Source organism: Urocitellus parryii, chromosome 6 (assembly GCF_045843805.1).
Source record: "Urocitellus parryii isolate mUroPar1 chromosome 6, mUroPar1.hap1, whole genome shotgun sequence".
Classification (NCBI taxonomy): Eukaryota; Metazoa; Chordata; class Mammalia; order Rodentia; family Sciuridae; genus Urocitellus; species Urocitellus parryii.
Genome location: NC_135536.1, coordinates 80,214,323 through 80,232,155, shown reverse-complemented (window position 1 = coordinate 80,232,155; position 17,833 = coordinate 80,214,323). Strand labels below are relative to the sequence as shown.

Below are 17,833 nucleotides of genomic sequence, written 5' to 3'. Positions count from 1 at the left end.
AGTGATACCAAGTGTTGCATACTCTTGAAGTCAGAAAAGGGAGATAAGTGAAAAATCATGCAAATCAGCCCAATGTTAAAAATCAGTGAATATTTTAAACTTTATTCACTGGGACAATAAGCATAATAAGTTTCACATTCTATTCAAATTTTATTTCCAATTGCCACAGAGGTCATACTCTGAAAGGTGTGATAGACAGTGCCGTAACACATGTCAAGATTGTCTGAATTGATAGGGAATCTTGGTTAAAAAACCTAATGTAATGTTTATTCTATGATTACATGAGATGCTGACTGTTACATATTGTATGTCAAGTTATTAAGCTGTTTGCAGTTTTTTAAAAAGGACTTTGATATGAGTTCTAAATATATTTATTTTGACCTCTTGAATTTAAAACCATATTTATTATAGTACATTGATATATGAGACAGGGCTCATATTTAAGATGTACAAATTAATGAGTGTGGATACATGCATACAGCTGTAAAAAGACCACCACCATCTAAATAGTGACATGTGCTTTAGCCCCCAAAGCTCAGTTGTCCTTAGATAATCTCCTTCCAGACCTTCCATATATCCTCCCTCACAGGCAACCATCAGTCTACAATCTATCATGTGTTAGGGTTTCATGTAAAAAAAACTGGAGTAGCATGCACTCTTTTTAAAAATTTTCTTGCTTGGGTGCTGTGACACATGCCTATAATCTCAGTGGCTCATGAGGCTATAACAGGAGGATTGTGAGTTCAAAGCTAGTCTCAGCAAAATTGAGGCCCTAAACAACTCAGTGGGACCCTGTCTCTAAATAAAATACAATATAGGACTGGGGATGTGGCTCAGCGGTTGAGTGTCCTGGATTCAATCCTTGGTAACCCCCCCCATTTTTTTTCTTTTATTAATCATAATTATTTTTATATTCATAATGATATTTATATCAATAGAACATTCCTTTTCATTGCCAAATACTTCATTGTACTTAAAAGCCATAACTGTTTTCACATTCATGTCCTGGGGCACATTTGTGTTGTTTCCAGTTTCAGATTATTACAAATAAACCTTCTTTGCTTATCTTTGTACAACTCTGAGTGACTTGAATACTTTCAAAGTTAATGAGACTTGTTTTATGGCCAAGAATATTATCTAACTTGGCAAGTGTTTGTGCATTTCAAAATGGTGTATTTTGAAAAAGCAGCACTCTAAGGTTGTTGGTGGGACTACAAATTAGAACAACCATCTTGGAAAACAGTATGGAAATTCCTCTAAAGTCTACAAATGAAACCACCACATGACCCACTTGTTCCAATCCTCAATATTTATCTCACAACTAAAATCAGCATATTATAGTGATATAGGTTCATCCATGTTTACAGCAGTAAAATTCCCACTAACCAAGTCATGGAAACAGTCCAGGTGCCTGTCCAATGAATGGATTTTAAAATGTGGTATATATATATATATATATATATATATATATATATATATATACACACACACACACACACACACACACACACACACAATGGAGTTTTACTTAATTATATAGAATAATAAAATTATGCCATTTGCATGTAAATGGATATCAGTGAAGATTATTATGCTAAGTAAAATAAGCAAGACTCAGAAAGTCAAGGAATCACTGAAAAGGATATATCTTGGGGGGTTCTACTGCCACAAGTGAATAATCTGAATCTACTCATTATAAAATATTACATATTTCATATAAAATATTATGAACATTATGAAACATATAAAACCTTATAAAACATTATCTGAACTCTGACAGACTCTACAAGTTCTATTATTTATCACCATAAAAATATCAAGGAAAAATTGAGGAATTGTTGAAGATTAATACATAATAAAGAGACATGGTGATGCAGTACAACTTGTGGTTCCAGAGGTTTTACCTTGCTTAAAAGACACTATTTAGTTTGTGTTTAATAAAATTGAATGTTTCTATTGATTAGCTATTAATAAAATAGCACTCTGAATTTCCTGATTTGGAAATTATGCTGTCTTAGGAAATGCACTGAACTAGTCAGTAGTAAAATAGCATTGAGTCTTTACCTTCCTCTCAAGTTTGCAAACAATTATTATATGTGTCTACTTATAAAATACATGTATTACATATAAGATTACGTATATGCATATGTAAATATGCATATATGTGTATCAGTCAGTATTCTATGGAGAAACAGAATAAAAATGATGTGAGTGTATATCTGGCTCTGCAATTGAAAGTAGGTAATAATCTGTAGCTGCTAGTGAAATTAATTATTTTCTTCCCTGGGTGTTTATACTACAGAAATTTTTACACAGGTTTACATGCAGAGAGGGTATAAAGATATTAATCATGAAAATGCTTGTATTATTAGGAAATTGAAGGTACCTTAGTTATTAATTAAGGCACAGTTGGTTAAATTGAGTTTGATTTATATGATGAAAAAATAACAACACTTTGAATCAATGAATTCTCTCTAGAATTACCTTATTGATGGGTTTGAGAAGAAAGAAAACTGAATGGCACTTATGCAAGTTAAATCACTACATTGGTAAGCATTATTTGAGGGACAATAGTAAACAATTTTCGAGTAAATGATAATTTAAACATAAGATAGAATTAATTTAGGAAAAAAAGTAAAATATTAAATTCTAGTTCATTTTGCCTCGAGTCAATTATAATCTTAGCCTTATATATGCATCTTCAAGGGATCATAGATGGTCTATTTATTCCAAATTTAGGGTTTATGTAGGCAATTTTATCAGCTTTCCTAATCCTGTTTTTTAATGGTATAAATGCCAGGAATCCATGGGGGCTACTTTAGTTTTTCTTTGTTCAGAGGAAGAACACTAAAGTAATGTTCCTACTTGTTTTTAGAAAGGTGCATTGTGTAAATCTGTACACAAACATGAATGAAAGATAAAACAAAAGGTGCAATGTCACCCTCATTAGCTGTTATTTCTGTTAAGGAAAAAATGCATTCTTATATCAATTGATATCTGATTCTATTCGGTCATAAAAACCACTTGTTTGCTCTGTTACAAAATAATCTTTTGACTTGTTAGGATCCTCAAAAATGTAAATGTTTGTGTCCACGCCTGTGGGCTCAGAAGAATTCACATAAACTTGACTCTCTTTACTCATCTATAGAATTGAGCTGAAAGATCCTTGATTTAAAGTATAGAAATTCAGTTTTTCTCTCTTTTCAATATCTACTAACTTTCTGAATGTAGTTAATGAGCCAAATTTTCAATCACAATAATTATTATATTAAAAAATCGATTTACTAATGCATAGATGAAATAGATTCCAATGAAAATAATTCTTCTCTCAATAAAACTATATATATATATATATATATATATATATATATATATATATATATCATAGAAATACAACAATGGGACATTTTTTAAAACTTTAAACGTATGATATAAAAATATTTAAAAACCTACAAGGAACCTCCATTTCAGGCCAACCTATTCTGACAGGTAATTTATGTGGGTTTTCCACAAAACCCTTCATCTCCATGGATGTTGTTTAGAAGGTGTGTATGGAGCTAGTGTGTTGGGTCCTCAGTCTGTTCATGGCTGCTTTCATCTCCTGATTCCTCAGTGTGTAATTAATGGGGTTCAGTAAGGATGTAATGACTGAATAAAACACAGAAAGAAATTTGTCCACTGAAAGACTACTGAACAGCCAAGTGTAAATGAAGATGCAGAGCGCAAAGAACAGAGTGACCACGGTGATGTGAGCAGACAGTGTGGACAGAGCTTTAGAGAGCCCACCCGAGGATACATGTCTCACAGTTACCAGAATGACAGTGTAGGAGATGAACAAGAGTGTGAAGCAGATGAAGGACAAGAGGCCACTGTCAGCAATTACCAGCAACTCCAGAACATAGGTCTCAGTGCAGGCAAGCTTTATTACCAGGGGAAGGTCACAAAATATGTCGTCCACTATGTTGGGGCCACAGAAGGGCAGGTTGACAGTGAAAACCATCTGGCTTATGGTGTGCACCAAGCCAACAGCCCAGGACAGCAGCACAGAGCCCACCAGCACCCTGCGGCTCATGATGGCTGTGTAGTGAAGAGGCTTGCAGATGGCAATGTACCTATCAACCGCCATAACTATGAGAAGAGTCATCTCACTGCCCCCCAAGAAATGGAGGAAGAACATCTGAGCCATACAGCCCCACAAGGAAGTAGTTTTCCTATCCCTGAGGAAATCTGCCACCATTTTAGGGGTCGTGATGGTGGAAAGAGACATGTCGAGAAAGGAGAGATTTCCAAGGGGGAAGTACATTGGTGTGGAATGAAGGTGAGAGTCACAGGTGACAGTGATCACAATGAGAAGGTTTCCTGCCATGATTGCTGCATAGGCCAGCAAAAATATGCAAAAGAGAAAATTTCCAGTTCCAGAGTGCTGGTGAGCCCTAACAAAACCATCGCAGATATCGTAGAGCTGTTCTTCATATTCATGCAGAAATTTTCAGAAAGCCTCTAAGATGAAAATCATCTGGAAAACAACTGATATTTTAACCAGGATTGTTTTCAGGGTATGGATATTTAAGCTGTAAATGTTGGTTTCTATAGGAAAAGAGAAAATGGATATTTACAAATAAATCATTTTAATTAATACAAGTGCCATTAACATTATTGCAAGTTTTTCAGACAGAGAGGCACAGAATATGAGAAATCTATTTTAAAATTTCATACATCTTGTTTGCATACATAGATTGTATCTAGATACATTTGTTGTTTCTATTATGAGTTCATGCATTTATGCTGTTGTGTTCAATTTGTTTGATGAGGAAAAGGAGTCAAATGGCTAATGGTCAAATAAGTGATTTCAAGTGGGTTAACGCATAATCATTGAGTTTTTTGAAACCTAAGTGTTCACTTTTTCCCTCTGTCTGATATATTCAGATGGGTACATGTGAATTGAGTTACATACCCAACTCAGCAAATCAGTTCAATGTACTTTTTTTTTTTTAAGAGAGAGGAGAGAGAATGAGAGAGGAGAGAGAGAGAGAGAGAGAGAGAGAGAGAGAGAGAGAGAGAGAGAGAATTTTTAATATTTATTTTTTAGTTCTCGGCGGACACAACATCTTTGTTGGTATGTGGTGCTGAGGATTGAACCCAGGCCGCACGCATGCCAGGCGAGCGCACTACCGCTTGAGCCACATCCCCAGCCCCGCAATGTACTTTCTTCTATTGGTGATGCTATATTCCCTGCTCTGTCTTTCATTGTACAAATATAGACCAATAATTTTACTTATTTCTGAAGACTTAAACTGAGGTATCTCTCATATGCACTTGCTCCTCTCTAAATAATTATACTCCCCTCCTAGAAAGTTTCTGCATAGTAACATTAGTGTTTTTCAGTATTCAGGTCTGTTTTTTGTTATCTCATGGAGCAGGGTGTGATTATTACTTTGTTGTGAGCAAAAGTCCTGACCTCTCCTTCCAGTTCTCTTGCTTATTTTCATGAATCTGTTGTACTTGACTTCTGGCTGGGATTTGTCCTTTTTTGTCCCTTTGTATTCTCTGTGCAGACAATCTCATGACTACCACCAAGCATTTTCCAAGTAGTGTTTGCTTTTTTCCCTCCTAAACACTGAACTTCTCTTCTCTGCTGCCAGTAAGTACTGTTCCCTGGTGTTTCATACCTGAGCACACTGACTCTAGACTAATACACTGGCTCTTTAATCCTGGCATTTGGATTCTGTTTTCCCACAGCAATCTGATATTGCCAACTCACTTCTATCTTACTTTTTAATTTTGATTTGGATCTTTTTGTCTCTGCTTTCTTTTCTGTTCCTTCTTCTTTCTTTAGAATTACTACTGATACCACCTACAGAGATAAAAAAGCAAACACATATACAAACACAGGTGTAAAGGCACATACTTATACCATGTCCTGATTCTGAAGCACCAGAACAGAAGCCGGAAATTTATTCTGACTTTTGACTTAGTAGTTCTTCAAATATTCAGAAAACATTGTTCAGCCTACATCTTTGGAATGAATAATATCTGCAGAAATAGTACTTAAATCTCAGCCTGGGCCTCAGTATTTACAAGGGAAATACACCTTTTACTCTTTTGAACATTGATTATTTTTTTCTGTAAAATTAGTCTAATATGCATTCTTTAAATGCAGACTATTAAGAAGGTATGAAGCTAACATATTGAGCATCTTTGTGTATTTCATTGACTACATATAAGTATGTGCACTAATGAGATTCTATTCTTTAGAATTAGTTTCTTTTTTTGATAATTATAAGGAAACTCAACCCAAAAGAGACCACAGAAGCACTTCACAATAGACAATCTGTAAGGAATAGTGAACTTTGATTAAAATATTGTGCTCTATTTAATGCCATTGACATAATCACCTCGTTGTCAATTTTATCAAGAATCATTTTGATATTCATCATTAGCCCACTCACACAATAATTGAGTCTACATATCAATCTTGACATTATTTTTGAAACTATATAATCCTCAATCTCAAAAAACTGACAGGTAAAAATCTGGAGATAACACACAAAAATAACTTTTTAATTTACTATGTAAAACCGCAAAGTCAAGAAAAGAAAACAGTACTCATTACTCTAGGTTTTTAAAACTTTTAATAATCATATTTGCATATTTTTAAGCAAAAACTTTATCAATATTTAAGAAGTATGTTTTAAAAGCATATTTAAAAATCTTCAAATCTCATATTCACCTGTGTATAAGTAGATGGACTGAAATCCTTCATTATTCATCATGAAAATTTGTGCATATTATCAGAGATGAAATATTTTCAAAAGTATAAGCATTTTTCACTCATAAATAAAGTTAAAATAGAAAAAAAAACAGACCTTCCTAAGTAAAGCCACTGCTAAACCTAAGATGGAAAATTTAAAGTTTTGAGTAGTATGTGTTATTCAAACATGAGTAAACTAAAAAGTTGTGACATGCATAAAATTGGGTCAGAAAATGTTTGGCTTTGCTCTGGCAGAAACTACATCTGAGAATGGGGTAAATGACTTATTATTGTGGGACTGGAGGGGGGAAGCTCATTCAATGCCTTTCACCTGGGTAAAAACTGAACAATTGACTCACTGTTTTCAACTATAATCTCTTTCTTACAAAACAAAAGCTATGGTGTCTCCAGTGCTGTTTGCCTGTGTTCAGTAGCCAATACATTTCCACAGAAGCACTTATGTAGAACAATTAGTGTATATGGAAATGTGTAAAAGAGAAGTTTTTTTATTAGAATATGTAGTATAAGTTTTATATTGATCATGTGGTTTCACTATGTTACCTTTTCATGAAATTGTTAAGTTATAAACAAATAAGATATACAAAGGTAATATTCATTTTATACTAATAAAATTTTGGGAAAGTGAAAAGTCAAATATACTGGGAAATTATCACTATGAATATTTTTCCTTATTAAAATAATATACTTGTATACTTAATAAAAGAGGCTCCATATTATTAGTGCAAAAAGGCTTCATTTTCAAATATTCATAGAGTTAATAAAGTAAGAAAATAAATGTTTAAAATGCATAGATTAGCAGTTGAATTAGACATTTGTATCTATGAAAATATTATATGACCAATCAAGAAAAGAGGTGTAGACTTGAGAAAATTTTTAAAAAATTGATTTGAATTAATTACCTCACATGTATCTATAATTGGTTTTGCAATTAAAATAAATAATGAAAGAAACTAAAAACTCAGATAAGTAAATTACCAATAGAGCAAAATGAGTCAATAATTCTCAATTTTCTTGAGATATTATTAGATGAAATGTTAGATTTATTATAGATGGTAACTAAGCCAAGAAAGCACTTAATTTACCATTATTTTAGCATGTTGTAAATTATTTTCTCCTTTTGTCTCCTGTAGATTAAACTAATGCAAGTTTATATTATGAAAAATAAAACTAAGAGTATAAAAATGACCCCAAGTTTTGGGAGGCTATTTCTCAGAGAGAGTGTAGAGGCTTTTAAATTACTGTTGCAACCAGATACATTCATCCAGATACTAGTGGATCTAACTTGCCCCATGATCAGAATAATATGGTTTTCATTCAGTTGCAAGCTCTAGGTAAAATATCTCCTCTTTTACTAAAGCCCATAATTCTAAGGTGTTTTCAGCACTGCTATTAAATCTACCAATTATTCTGAGGAGTCACTCCTTCAAAGACATGTAGACACAAAGAAATTCTGAAGAAAAATTGGCTATCTTGTTTTTAACTCCAAGAAAATACATGGCAATTACTTGCAGTTTTAAAGAAGGATACAGAAAAGATGTACATAAAAAGGCAGACTGGTGACCCACCCCAGAAGAAAATATGAAAATAAACATGTTGGTTTTCCCTTGAGTTATTAGCAAGGACTCTTTCCCATTATTTAAGTGGATTATGAAGTCACCAATTTTATGAGTCCTGTGAACTTTCTCTAGAAAGTGCTTTCTCTGGAAAACACTACTTGAAGTTGTTTAATTAATGTACCTTTGGCACATTCACAGAAAATAAACCTGATGAGGGACTTGAGGAAATATAATTATCTTAATTTAATATCATAAATATTAAGGGTAATAATCAGTATAATAATTTGAGTGTTTTATCCAAGTAAAATTTAAAAATATTCATCTACACTGAGTAAGGCTTATAAAAAACTCACAAACAATTGACCATTTTTTAAAATAATTTTTTAATTGTAGATGGACATAACTTCAATTACTTATTTATTTTTATGTGGTGCTGAGGATCAAAAACTGTGCCTCACGCATGCTAAGCAAGCTCTCTAAAACTGAGCCACACCCCCAGCTCTAAACATTTTTTAACATGGAGAAAAATCTCCTTTTACCATGCAAGATAATTGAGGATAGGTAGAAGTTCATAACCCTAAATAACTTTCATTGGCTGACCCTTATAAATTATTGATAATCAAACAATTAATAGATGTCAGCAGTGAATCATTCCAAAAGTTTGTAACTTTCATAAGTTCTTAACAATTATGCCAAACTTCATAATGCCTTGACAACATTAGAAGAATATCATGGAAGTGACTCTAGTATAACTTTATCATACAACTAAGTAATTAACAGATAAAATTCAAAGGCTAACAATACATGCTACAAGATGATTTCATTTGTTAAATAAATTTTTTGTTTATTTTTATATATAATCCCACTGTAATTCTCTAATAATTATAGCTTTCTGGAAAATAATAGAAAGAAATTAAGGTGAAAAACATATTTACAAAAATGCATTCCACGTTCAATTTTAAAACTCAGAGCAGGCCCTGCTAACAAATTTCTCACTTTGGTGAAGCCTCAGATTTTTATTGATAACTAATTGGTACACAAAAATGTATTCATTTATGGGACACCATAAATGTATTAATACATATATACATTGTGTATTGTTCAAATCAGGATAACCTATATTTTCTCCTCAAACAATTACCATTTACCTGTGGTGAAAACATTAAAATTCTTTTATTATAGCTTTTAGAAATGTATTCTACATTTTTGCTATGCCTACTCACTCTAGTATACAATAGCACATCAGAACTTATGTTTCTTATTTAACTGTAACTTTGTACCAGTTGGCCAAACTTTCCCCATTTCTCCATTCCTGTAACTTCCCCAGACCTTGTTAAGCAACATTCTTAACTCCACTTCTATGAAATCAACATTTTTTAAATTAATATATGAGTGAGATCATGCAGTATTTTTTTTTTTCTGTGACTGGCTTATTTGCTTAATCTAATATCTTCCAGTACTATTCCTGTTGTGGCAAATCAGAGATTACATTATTTTTATGGCTGATTAGTATTCCATTGTGTATGTCTTCCACCTTCTTTTTATTCATTCTTCCATTAATGGGCACTTAATTTGATTCCATGTCTTTGGTACTGTAAATAGTGCTTTAATGAGCATGGGAGCACAGTTGTCTTGTAATATATTTATTTCATTTCCTTTGGATATATACCAGCTAGGAGGAACCCTGGTTCATATAACAGGTTAATTTTTTAATGTTTTTAGGAAACTCCACACTGTTTTCCTTATGGATATGCCCATGAACTATGTGAAAATGTTCCCAGTTCTCCACATCTTCACCAGAATCTATTATTATCTTTTGCCTTTTTGATAATAGCCATTCTTACTGAAATGAATGGGTATCTCACTTGACTTGAACTATCTGTATAATAAATATTATATAACTTCAATAAAAAATTAGAAAAGACATACAAAATGGAAACACTTGTTTTCATGCATTGGAAGAATCAATATTGTTAAAATGTCCATACTATTCTAAGCAATCTACAGGTTCATTAGAACTCTTTATCAAAATATCAATGGAATCCTTCACAAAACTAGAAAAATGATCCTAAAATGCATATGGAACCCAAATAATTCTAAATAGACAAACACAATGTTGAGAAAAATGACCAAATTTAGATATCACAAAAAATAATTGACTTTAAAATATATTATTACCCCTTAGTAATTCAAATAGCATGATTAGCACATAAAAATAGATACATAAACCAATGGTTCAAAATTAAGAAACTAAAAATAAACCCATACACCCACAGCCATCTAGTCTTTGACAAAGGTGTTCAAACACATTGGCAAAAGGACAGTCTCTTCAATTAACAATGGTGTGAAGACTGTATATCCCTTTGCCGAAGAATAAAACTAGACACTGTCTTTCATCATTATATAAGTAAAAATTGGTTAAAGAATTAAATGTAGGACCTAAATCTAAGACAGTAAATGAGGAAGAAAAAAAATGGGAAATGCTTCAAGACATTGAAATGAACAGAAATATTTTGAATAAGATCTCTAAAGTACAACAAAAAAAGCAAAAGTACACTGATGAACCCAGCCTAATTCCACTTTTGGATTGGATGCCATTTCATCACAAAGTCATGAGAAGTTAATTTCTGTTTTAATATAAATTACTGAGATTTCTAAACTTGTTTGGAATTCTTGCCCATGCTCTGAACTCACTAATGCCTGGGATTCCCTGACCAGATAACAACTCTCTCTGAAACTTCAGCGTTGGCTCCTAAGTTCTGATGTTGGGATCTGAATTTACTCCCTGCCTTAAAATATTATGCCATGTAGATCACTAATCTACTATATGCCTTTGTATTATTCTTGCCAAAATCCTGTTAGCTGTAAGATATCAAGCCAATCCCCTTTTGCAATTTTTTGTGCTTTAAAAACTTTTTCCTGGAGTGCTGGGGGGCTGTTCTCTGGCCGGGTTTTGGGAGAGACAGTCGCTGGCCAGCTTTTGTGTACACAATACAAGGTTGCTGTTATTTGATTTAAAACTGAGTTGGTGGTCTTTTCCTGCATTGTGGTTCAACATAGACAATGGGATTACAGCTAACTGAAACTCTTTTACATAGCAACACAATCATTAGAGTGAACATGAAGCAAGCCAGAGAGTAACATATATGTTCCTCTTAGTCTTGTTGGAAAGCTTTTTACATAGGGTGTCAGCAAAAACTTCTATAGAAGAGCATTACGGTTGGTAGTTTCCTGTTTTCTGTAAATATCAGGTTTCCAGAAAAACAACAACAACAAAAAAAACCCTGTAAATGCCTTTGTCTAGTCTAAAAAAGATAGAACAAATAACACTTGTCATGTAAATCTTCAAGCCCCTCCTCCCACTGGTATAAAGTTCAAGGAATTTCTTGATTCTTTTTCCAGAGAAGGCTTTAGGCCATAGTTGCCCTCTGAACACTTTAGTCAATAACCTGATTCCTGAAAATTCCTCAGATGTTCAGACTTTCCTGTCCTGTCAAACAGACAATTTCTGAAATAGAATAAATTATGACTAAGCTATAATCTGACAAGGGGTTATATTCATAATATATAAGAAACCAAAACAACTCAATCATCATCATCATCATCATCATCATCATCATCATCATCATCCCATTTAAAAATGGGCTATAAATCTTACTAGACATTTGTCAAAAAAAGACTTACAAATGACCAAGAGTCCCACATGAAAATACTCAATATTGTTAATTGTCAGCAAAACTGGTCATACCCAACTAGACACTAACAATCAGTAGTGCTATGAAAAAAATAATATTTTAAATTTTAATTGCTCTTAATATATATGCCACTTTTTAGTGTCACATTCATTTTTGAAGAGGTCATTCTGATACCACTGGTTATTGGTGACAAATCCTGCTTCCTCACATGTTGAAGTTTGAACATTAGAGAAACAGGCCGAAACAAGTATATAAAGCAGGGTTTATTTAAAAAGGGGTAACATAGGCTTCTCCTGGGAGGGAGAAGAGGGCCACAGCTGGTATCCTGGTATCCTAAGAAGCTAGGCTTCTCCTCTGTTTATATTCCCTAGGCTTCCTTTGTTCTCCTTCCCTCTACCCCATCTTTCTCCTTCCTGAGTACTTGACTAGGCCTGGGAAATCCTTGTTGGGATGGCCAAAAATGGGAACCAGTGGGCTGAAGGGGGAAAAGCAGGGTGGTGCAGCAGAGGACACATTAAAAACCTTATCACTCACTGTAGGCAGGGGCAATTCCTGGGACAGGTTACTTTGGCAACAGGTTGGAGCAGGGACAGTTTCTTGATAAGGGTGGAGGAAGGGCTCTGAAGGAATTAACATTTCAATCCTTGGGGGACTGTCTCCAATTTCCCCAACTCACTCAAAATTGGCCTACTTGATCCAACCTGACTGATTTACCTATTGCCTAGCTTCAATTCTAAGAAAGAAAAAATTCCTTAATAAAGAAATTAGAAATATAGCATATGCAGCGATTGGGTGTCTAGATTTGATTAACTAAATCAGTTATCAGACATAGCATTTTTCCAAAATAAAGCTAACTTTTTTGTTCATATTTTGTTTGGAGTTATTTATTTGCTTTTTTCTTTTATATTGACAAATTGTGGTTGTTTGGGATTATGGGTTAGAAAGTAAGGTTATGATTCTTTTATTCAATGTGGAATGATTAAATCAAGCTAATTAACATAACTACTATTGTAAATATTAACATATTTTGTGATGAGAACATTCAGAATTCACTCTCATAATGATACTAAAATGTATGAAATATAATTATTAGCTATATTCACCAAGCTATGCAATAGATATCAAAAGAAAAATGTCTACCATTCCCCTGATCTTCCTGAGGCTGTGTGCTTTTTGGTTATCAACTCCTCATTTCTCCCACCCTACCCCAGACTTAGTAACGTTACATTATCAAATATTTTGGAATCTACATACAAGTGGCAATAATTACTGTTTGTTTTTCTGTTTGACTTTTTCAATTAGAATGGAACACAGGTCTGTGGCCAAACTTAAGTACAGTAAAAGGCCAAACTTAAGTACAGTAAAAATACTTTAAAGGAAGAGGATAAAGAAGGAATACATGTAAGTTAGAATTTAGAGGTACATATTCAATCAAATAAAAGATGTCACCCCAGGAAAGTCTCTGGAGGTGTTTTATCTAATTTTAGTTTTTTACTTGTCTTTAAAAGTGATTATTTTAAAGTTTCAGTAAACTTACTATTCACTTCACTTCATAAATTCAAGTCCAGGCTTATTAACCAAATTTACCAATAACTTATTTTTCTGCACTTAGTTTTGTCACATTTATTTCATTTTCTGCTTAAGTGGATATAGCTATATCAAACTTAAAAGTATATAGAATCTTTTATTTTCTTTTTCTTTCTTTCTTTCTTTCTTTCTTTCTTTTTTTTTTGGTATCAGGGATTGAACCCAGGGGTACTTAATCACTGAGTCACATCCTCAGTGATGAACCCAACCTAATTCCATCTTAAGATTGGGAGCCATCTCATCACAAAGTCATAAAAAGGTAATTTCTGTTTTAGTATAAATTACTGCGACTTCTTAATTTGTTTGTAAAACTTGCCCGTGCTCTGAAATCACCCATGCCTAGTTTCCCTGACCAGGTAACAACCCTTTCTAAAAACTTAGTTGTGCCTCATAAATCCTGGCTCCCCCTGACAAGATAATAACCCTCTCTGAAACCTCAGCAGTACCTCATAAATTCTGATGTTTGAATCTGAATTTACTCCCTACCTTGAAATATCATGCCATGTAGATAATTAGCCTACTATCTCCTTTGTATTATGCTTGTCAAAATTCTGTTATCTGGGAATTCTCAAGACACCCACCTTTGCAACTTTTTTGCTATAAAACTGTGTTCCTGGAAAGATTTGGTACTGATCTCTAGCCTGGTATTTCTGGTAGGACAGTCGCTGGCTGGCCTTTGTGTACACAAATACAAGCTTGCTTTAATTTGATTTAAAATTGGAGTCGATGATCTTTTCTTAGAGTGGGGAACAACACTCAGCCCTTTTTATATTTTATTTTGAGATGGGGTCTGGCTAAGTTGCTTCAGGCCTTGCTAAATTGCTGAGAGTGGTTTTGAACTTGTGATCTCCCTGCCTCATCCTCTTGAGTTGCTGGGATTACAGGTGTGCAGGTATAGGCATGCAGAGCATGGTGGCACACACCTGTAATTCCAGTGGCTATGGAGGCTGAGGTCAGAGGATCACAATTTCAAAGCCAGCCTCAGCAATTTAGTAAGGAACTGTTTCAAATAAAAATAATAACAATAATAAAAAAAGGCTAATGATGTGGTTCAGTGATTAAATGCTACCCCAAAAGTACATTGAATCTCATTCTCAAGTCCCATTTGTATCCTTCCATTTCTGATTTTGAAAATGCATTCACTAGAATTGTCCATTTTGATGTCTTTCCTTCCATACAATATCTCAGCATCAATCTTACTTACTTTTATTTATCAGTCTCCTTCATAGAGCTCTGTCTTCTTTCCTACATGCTATTTCTCACTCTACAATTCCAGTATAGACAGGCCCTTCTGCTTGGAATGCTCTTCTCCTCTTGGAGGAGGCATTGAGGAGTGCTGCAGAGGGTGTCAAATATGACAATGTAGGATATGACCAAGAGAATGAAGCAGACCAGGAAGGGAAGCAAAAATGTCTAATTCTGCAGCTTTTTAAATGCCTGGGCTTATCCATCTCCTCTTCCAAGTTCACTATACTTAACACAGGTAACTCTGTGATATCATCTTCCACAGGGTAGGACCAGAAATATATCACTAACAGTTTATCTATTGCTTAGAAAACAATGTGGTACACAGTAAATAATTAAAAGCAAAAAGTTTCAAAATTGAATTGAATTTTTAAAAAGTCATGTTTTTTGGTAGAACATGAAAGGGTAAAAGAGACATCATTTTAAATTTTAATTGATTGGATATTCTTAGATAACTATTTGTGCAGTCAAGCAAAAGTTTGATTTTATTTATTTTTTTGCTTAGGGCTTTTCTAAATTGCTGAAGCTGGCTTTGAACTTCTGATTTTCTGCCTTAGCCTCCTGAGCCACTAGGATTACAGGTTTGTGCCTAAACAATGGGCAGCTGTTTAAAGTATTAATTTCTAAATAAGTTCATATGTTTTATAAGAATGGATAATTATTTGAACCAGAGAGTAAAAAAATATTCACTAATTTCAATGATGAACTTTACCAAATAACCTCCACAAAGTAAACATAGAGTGATAAAAATCTTTTAAACTTTACACAAGTTAAAAAAACATGATTTTAAAAACAGATGCCAAACACCATCTTCTGTGTTATATTAAAGTGTTCTAGTTTTACATATTAATACATTGAAATGTCATACAATTTTAACATGGAGACATTATGTTTATATATTGCAAACATTTTAAGACAAACAGATACATAAAAAATATATTCATATCTAGGCATTACATCTGTATTATGAACATTTCAATTTAAATCTTAAAGAAAATATCTTAAAAATTCCAGTAATTTGGAGGGAATGATATTAATAATATTTTATATTTTCATTTTAATTATTTGAACAAGTATGCAATAATGAAAATATAAAATTTAGGAGAAGAAATACACAAAAATTAGAGATCACAAGCAATATTTACCTGTCCAGACAGAAAACTATGTTCTGACTGCACAATCTGTTAATTGCTCCTTTCATTTCCTGATTCCTCAGAGTATAAATAATTGGATTAAGAAAGGGAGTAATTAAAATGTAAAACACAGACAGAAACTTATCTACAGAATAACTATTGAACGGAAAAGCATAGATGAAGATAGCAGGGCCAAAGGAGAGGATCACTACAGTGATGTGAGCAGAGAGTGTGGACACAGCCTTGGAGGAGGCCCTGGAGGAATGCTGCCAGAGGGTGATGAACATGATGATGTAGGATATGACCAAGAGGATGAAGCAGACCAGAGACAGGAGACCACTGTCCGCAATCACCAGGAGTTCCAGGATATAGGTGTCAGTGCAGGCCAGCTTGATGACCAGAGGGAGGTCACAGAAGATGCTGTCCACAACATTGGGACCACAGAAATGTAAACCCACCATGAAAACCATTTGGCTTGTGGTATGAATGAATCCAACTGCCCATGACAGAACCAGAAACCCAATGACCATCCTGCGGTTCATGATGATCTGGTAGTGCAAGGGCTTGCATATGGCCACATACCTGTCAATGGCCATAGCTATCAAGAGAGACATCTCACCACCCCCAAAGAAGTGCATAAAGTACATCTGGACCATGCAGCTCCACAATGAGATGGTTTTGCATTTTCTGAGGAAGTCTGCAATCACTTTAGGAGTTGCAACAGAGGAAAGACATAGGTCAAAAAATGATAGATTTGCCAGAAGGAAGTACATGGGTGAGTGAAGATGGTTATCAAATATCACAGAGATGACAATGAGGAGGTTCCCCACTATAATAGCTACATAGACAAGTATGAAGATGGCAAGAAAAAGTAACTGAAGTCCTTGAGAACTGGAAAGTCCCAGCAGGATGAACTCAGAAATACTTGAATTGTTGTTTAGGATAGCCATTTATCAATTTTCATGAGTTTCTTAGATGTCATCTGGAAGGTGGAAAAAAACAAAAAATGACAAGGACTAACAAGACACCAAGTCTAATCTTTACTTAAACACCTTATTTGTTATTTAGGGAGCCAACCCTTTTGGTAAGGTGATTGCTTGGTAGGTGTTCCTTGGTATTTTGTAGTCTGAAATATTTCACAGGGCAGAAAGTGAGTAGAAACTGTGGTGGAAATCACTCCACATAGATCAAATTTGTCCTTTGGTTATAATATGAGACAAAGTCAGTAGAACATGCTTAAACCTTGTCTGTTTTCATGTTCAGTTCCAGGCAGACTGTGAATGAATGCTTAGTTTAGAATGATACAGGAGGCTTTTATGAAGAATCAGAGAAATACATTTTTATATATGAAATCTTAAAATATTCCTTTTAACTTCCCCCTTTTTAAATTTTTATTATTTTTTAAAGTTTTCCTTTTTCCTGAATTCAAAAATAGGAACATAATCAAATTACAATTTTCATATAGATATGTTATCTATTTTACCTTCAAATAATGAGAAAAACCATTGATTACTACTTTTACTACTGCTAAATAAAGCTGAATTTTCCACCTGTATAGTTTTATAAGAAGAAAGAAATCATACAAAAAAAAATTCTACAATATGCACTATGGTTCCATGAAGAGAACTAATAAGTTGCTATCCCCATATTGTTGATATAAAGAAAAACATTGATAGAGTTACAGTAAGTTGAGATCAGACCATATTGCTGTGAAAGATTAAGGTCTTAGACTGAAATACTCTGATTCTTACAAGTATATTATCTTATCCCACATATTCCTAGCTCTTTAGTTTGTGTATCCAGTAAAGTAAGTGTATGTTGTCTGTTCTTCTTATGCAATTGTTG

General features: G+C 33.7%; 1 protein-coding gene and 1 pseudogene across 1 annotated transcript; both read right to left on the bottom strand.

Moving 5' to 3' along the window:
* Positions 1–3,538: 3,538 nt before the first annotated feature.
* On the bottom strand, positions 3,539–4,479 carry LOC144255475 (olfactory receptor 4L1-like; annotated as a pseudogene).
* Positions 4,480–15,996: 11,517 nt separating this feature from the next.
* On the bottom strand, positions 15,997–16,938 carry LOC144255443 (olfactory receptor 4K13-like). Its single transcript, XM_077800134.1, has one exon. The coding sequence runs from the start codon at positions 16,936–16,938 to the stop codon at positions 15,997–15,999; it is 942 nt and encodes a 313-aa protein (XP_077656260.1).
* Positions 16,939–17,833: the final 895 nt, after the last annotated feature.

What these genes read in the sequence shown, in the direction of transcription:
- LOC144255443 (XM_077800134.1), bottom strand. Translation starts at nt 16,938, where the DNA reads ATGGCTATCCTAAACAACAATTCAAGTATTTCTGAGTTCATCCTGCTG.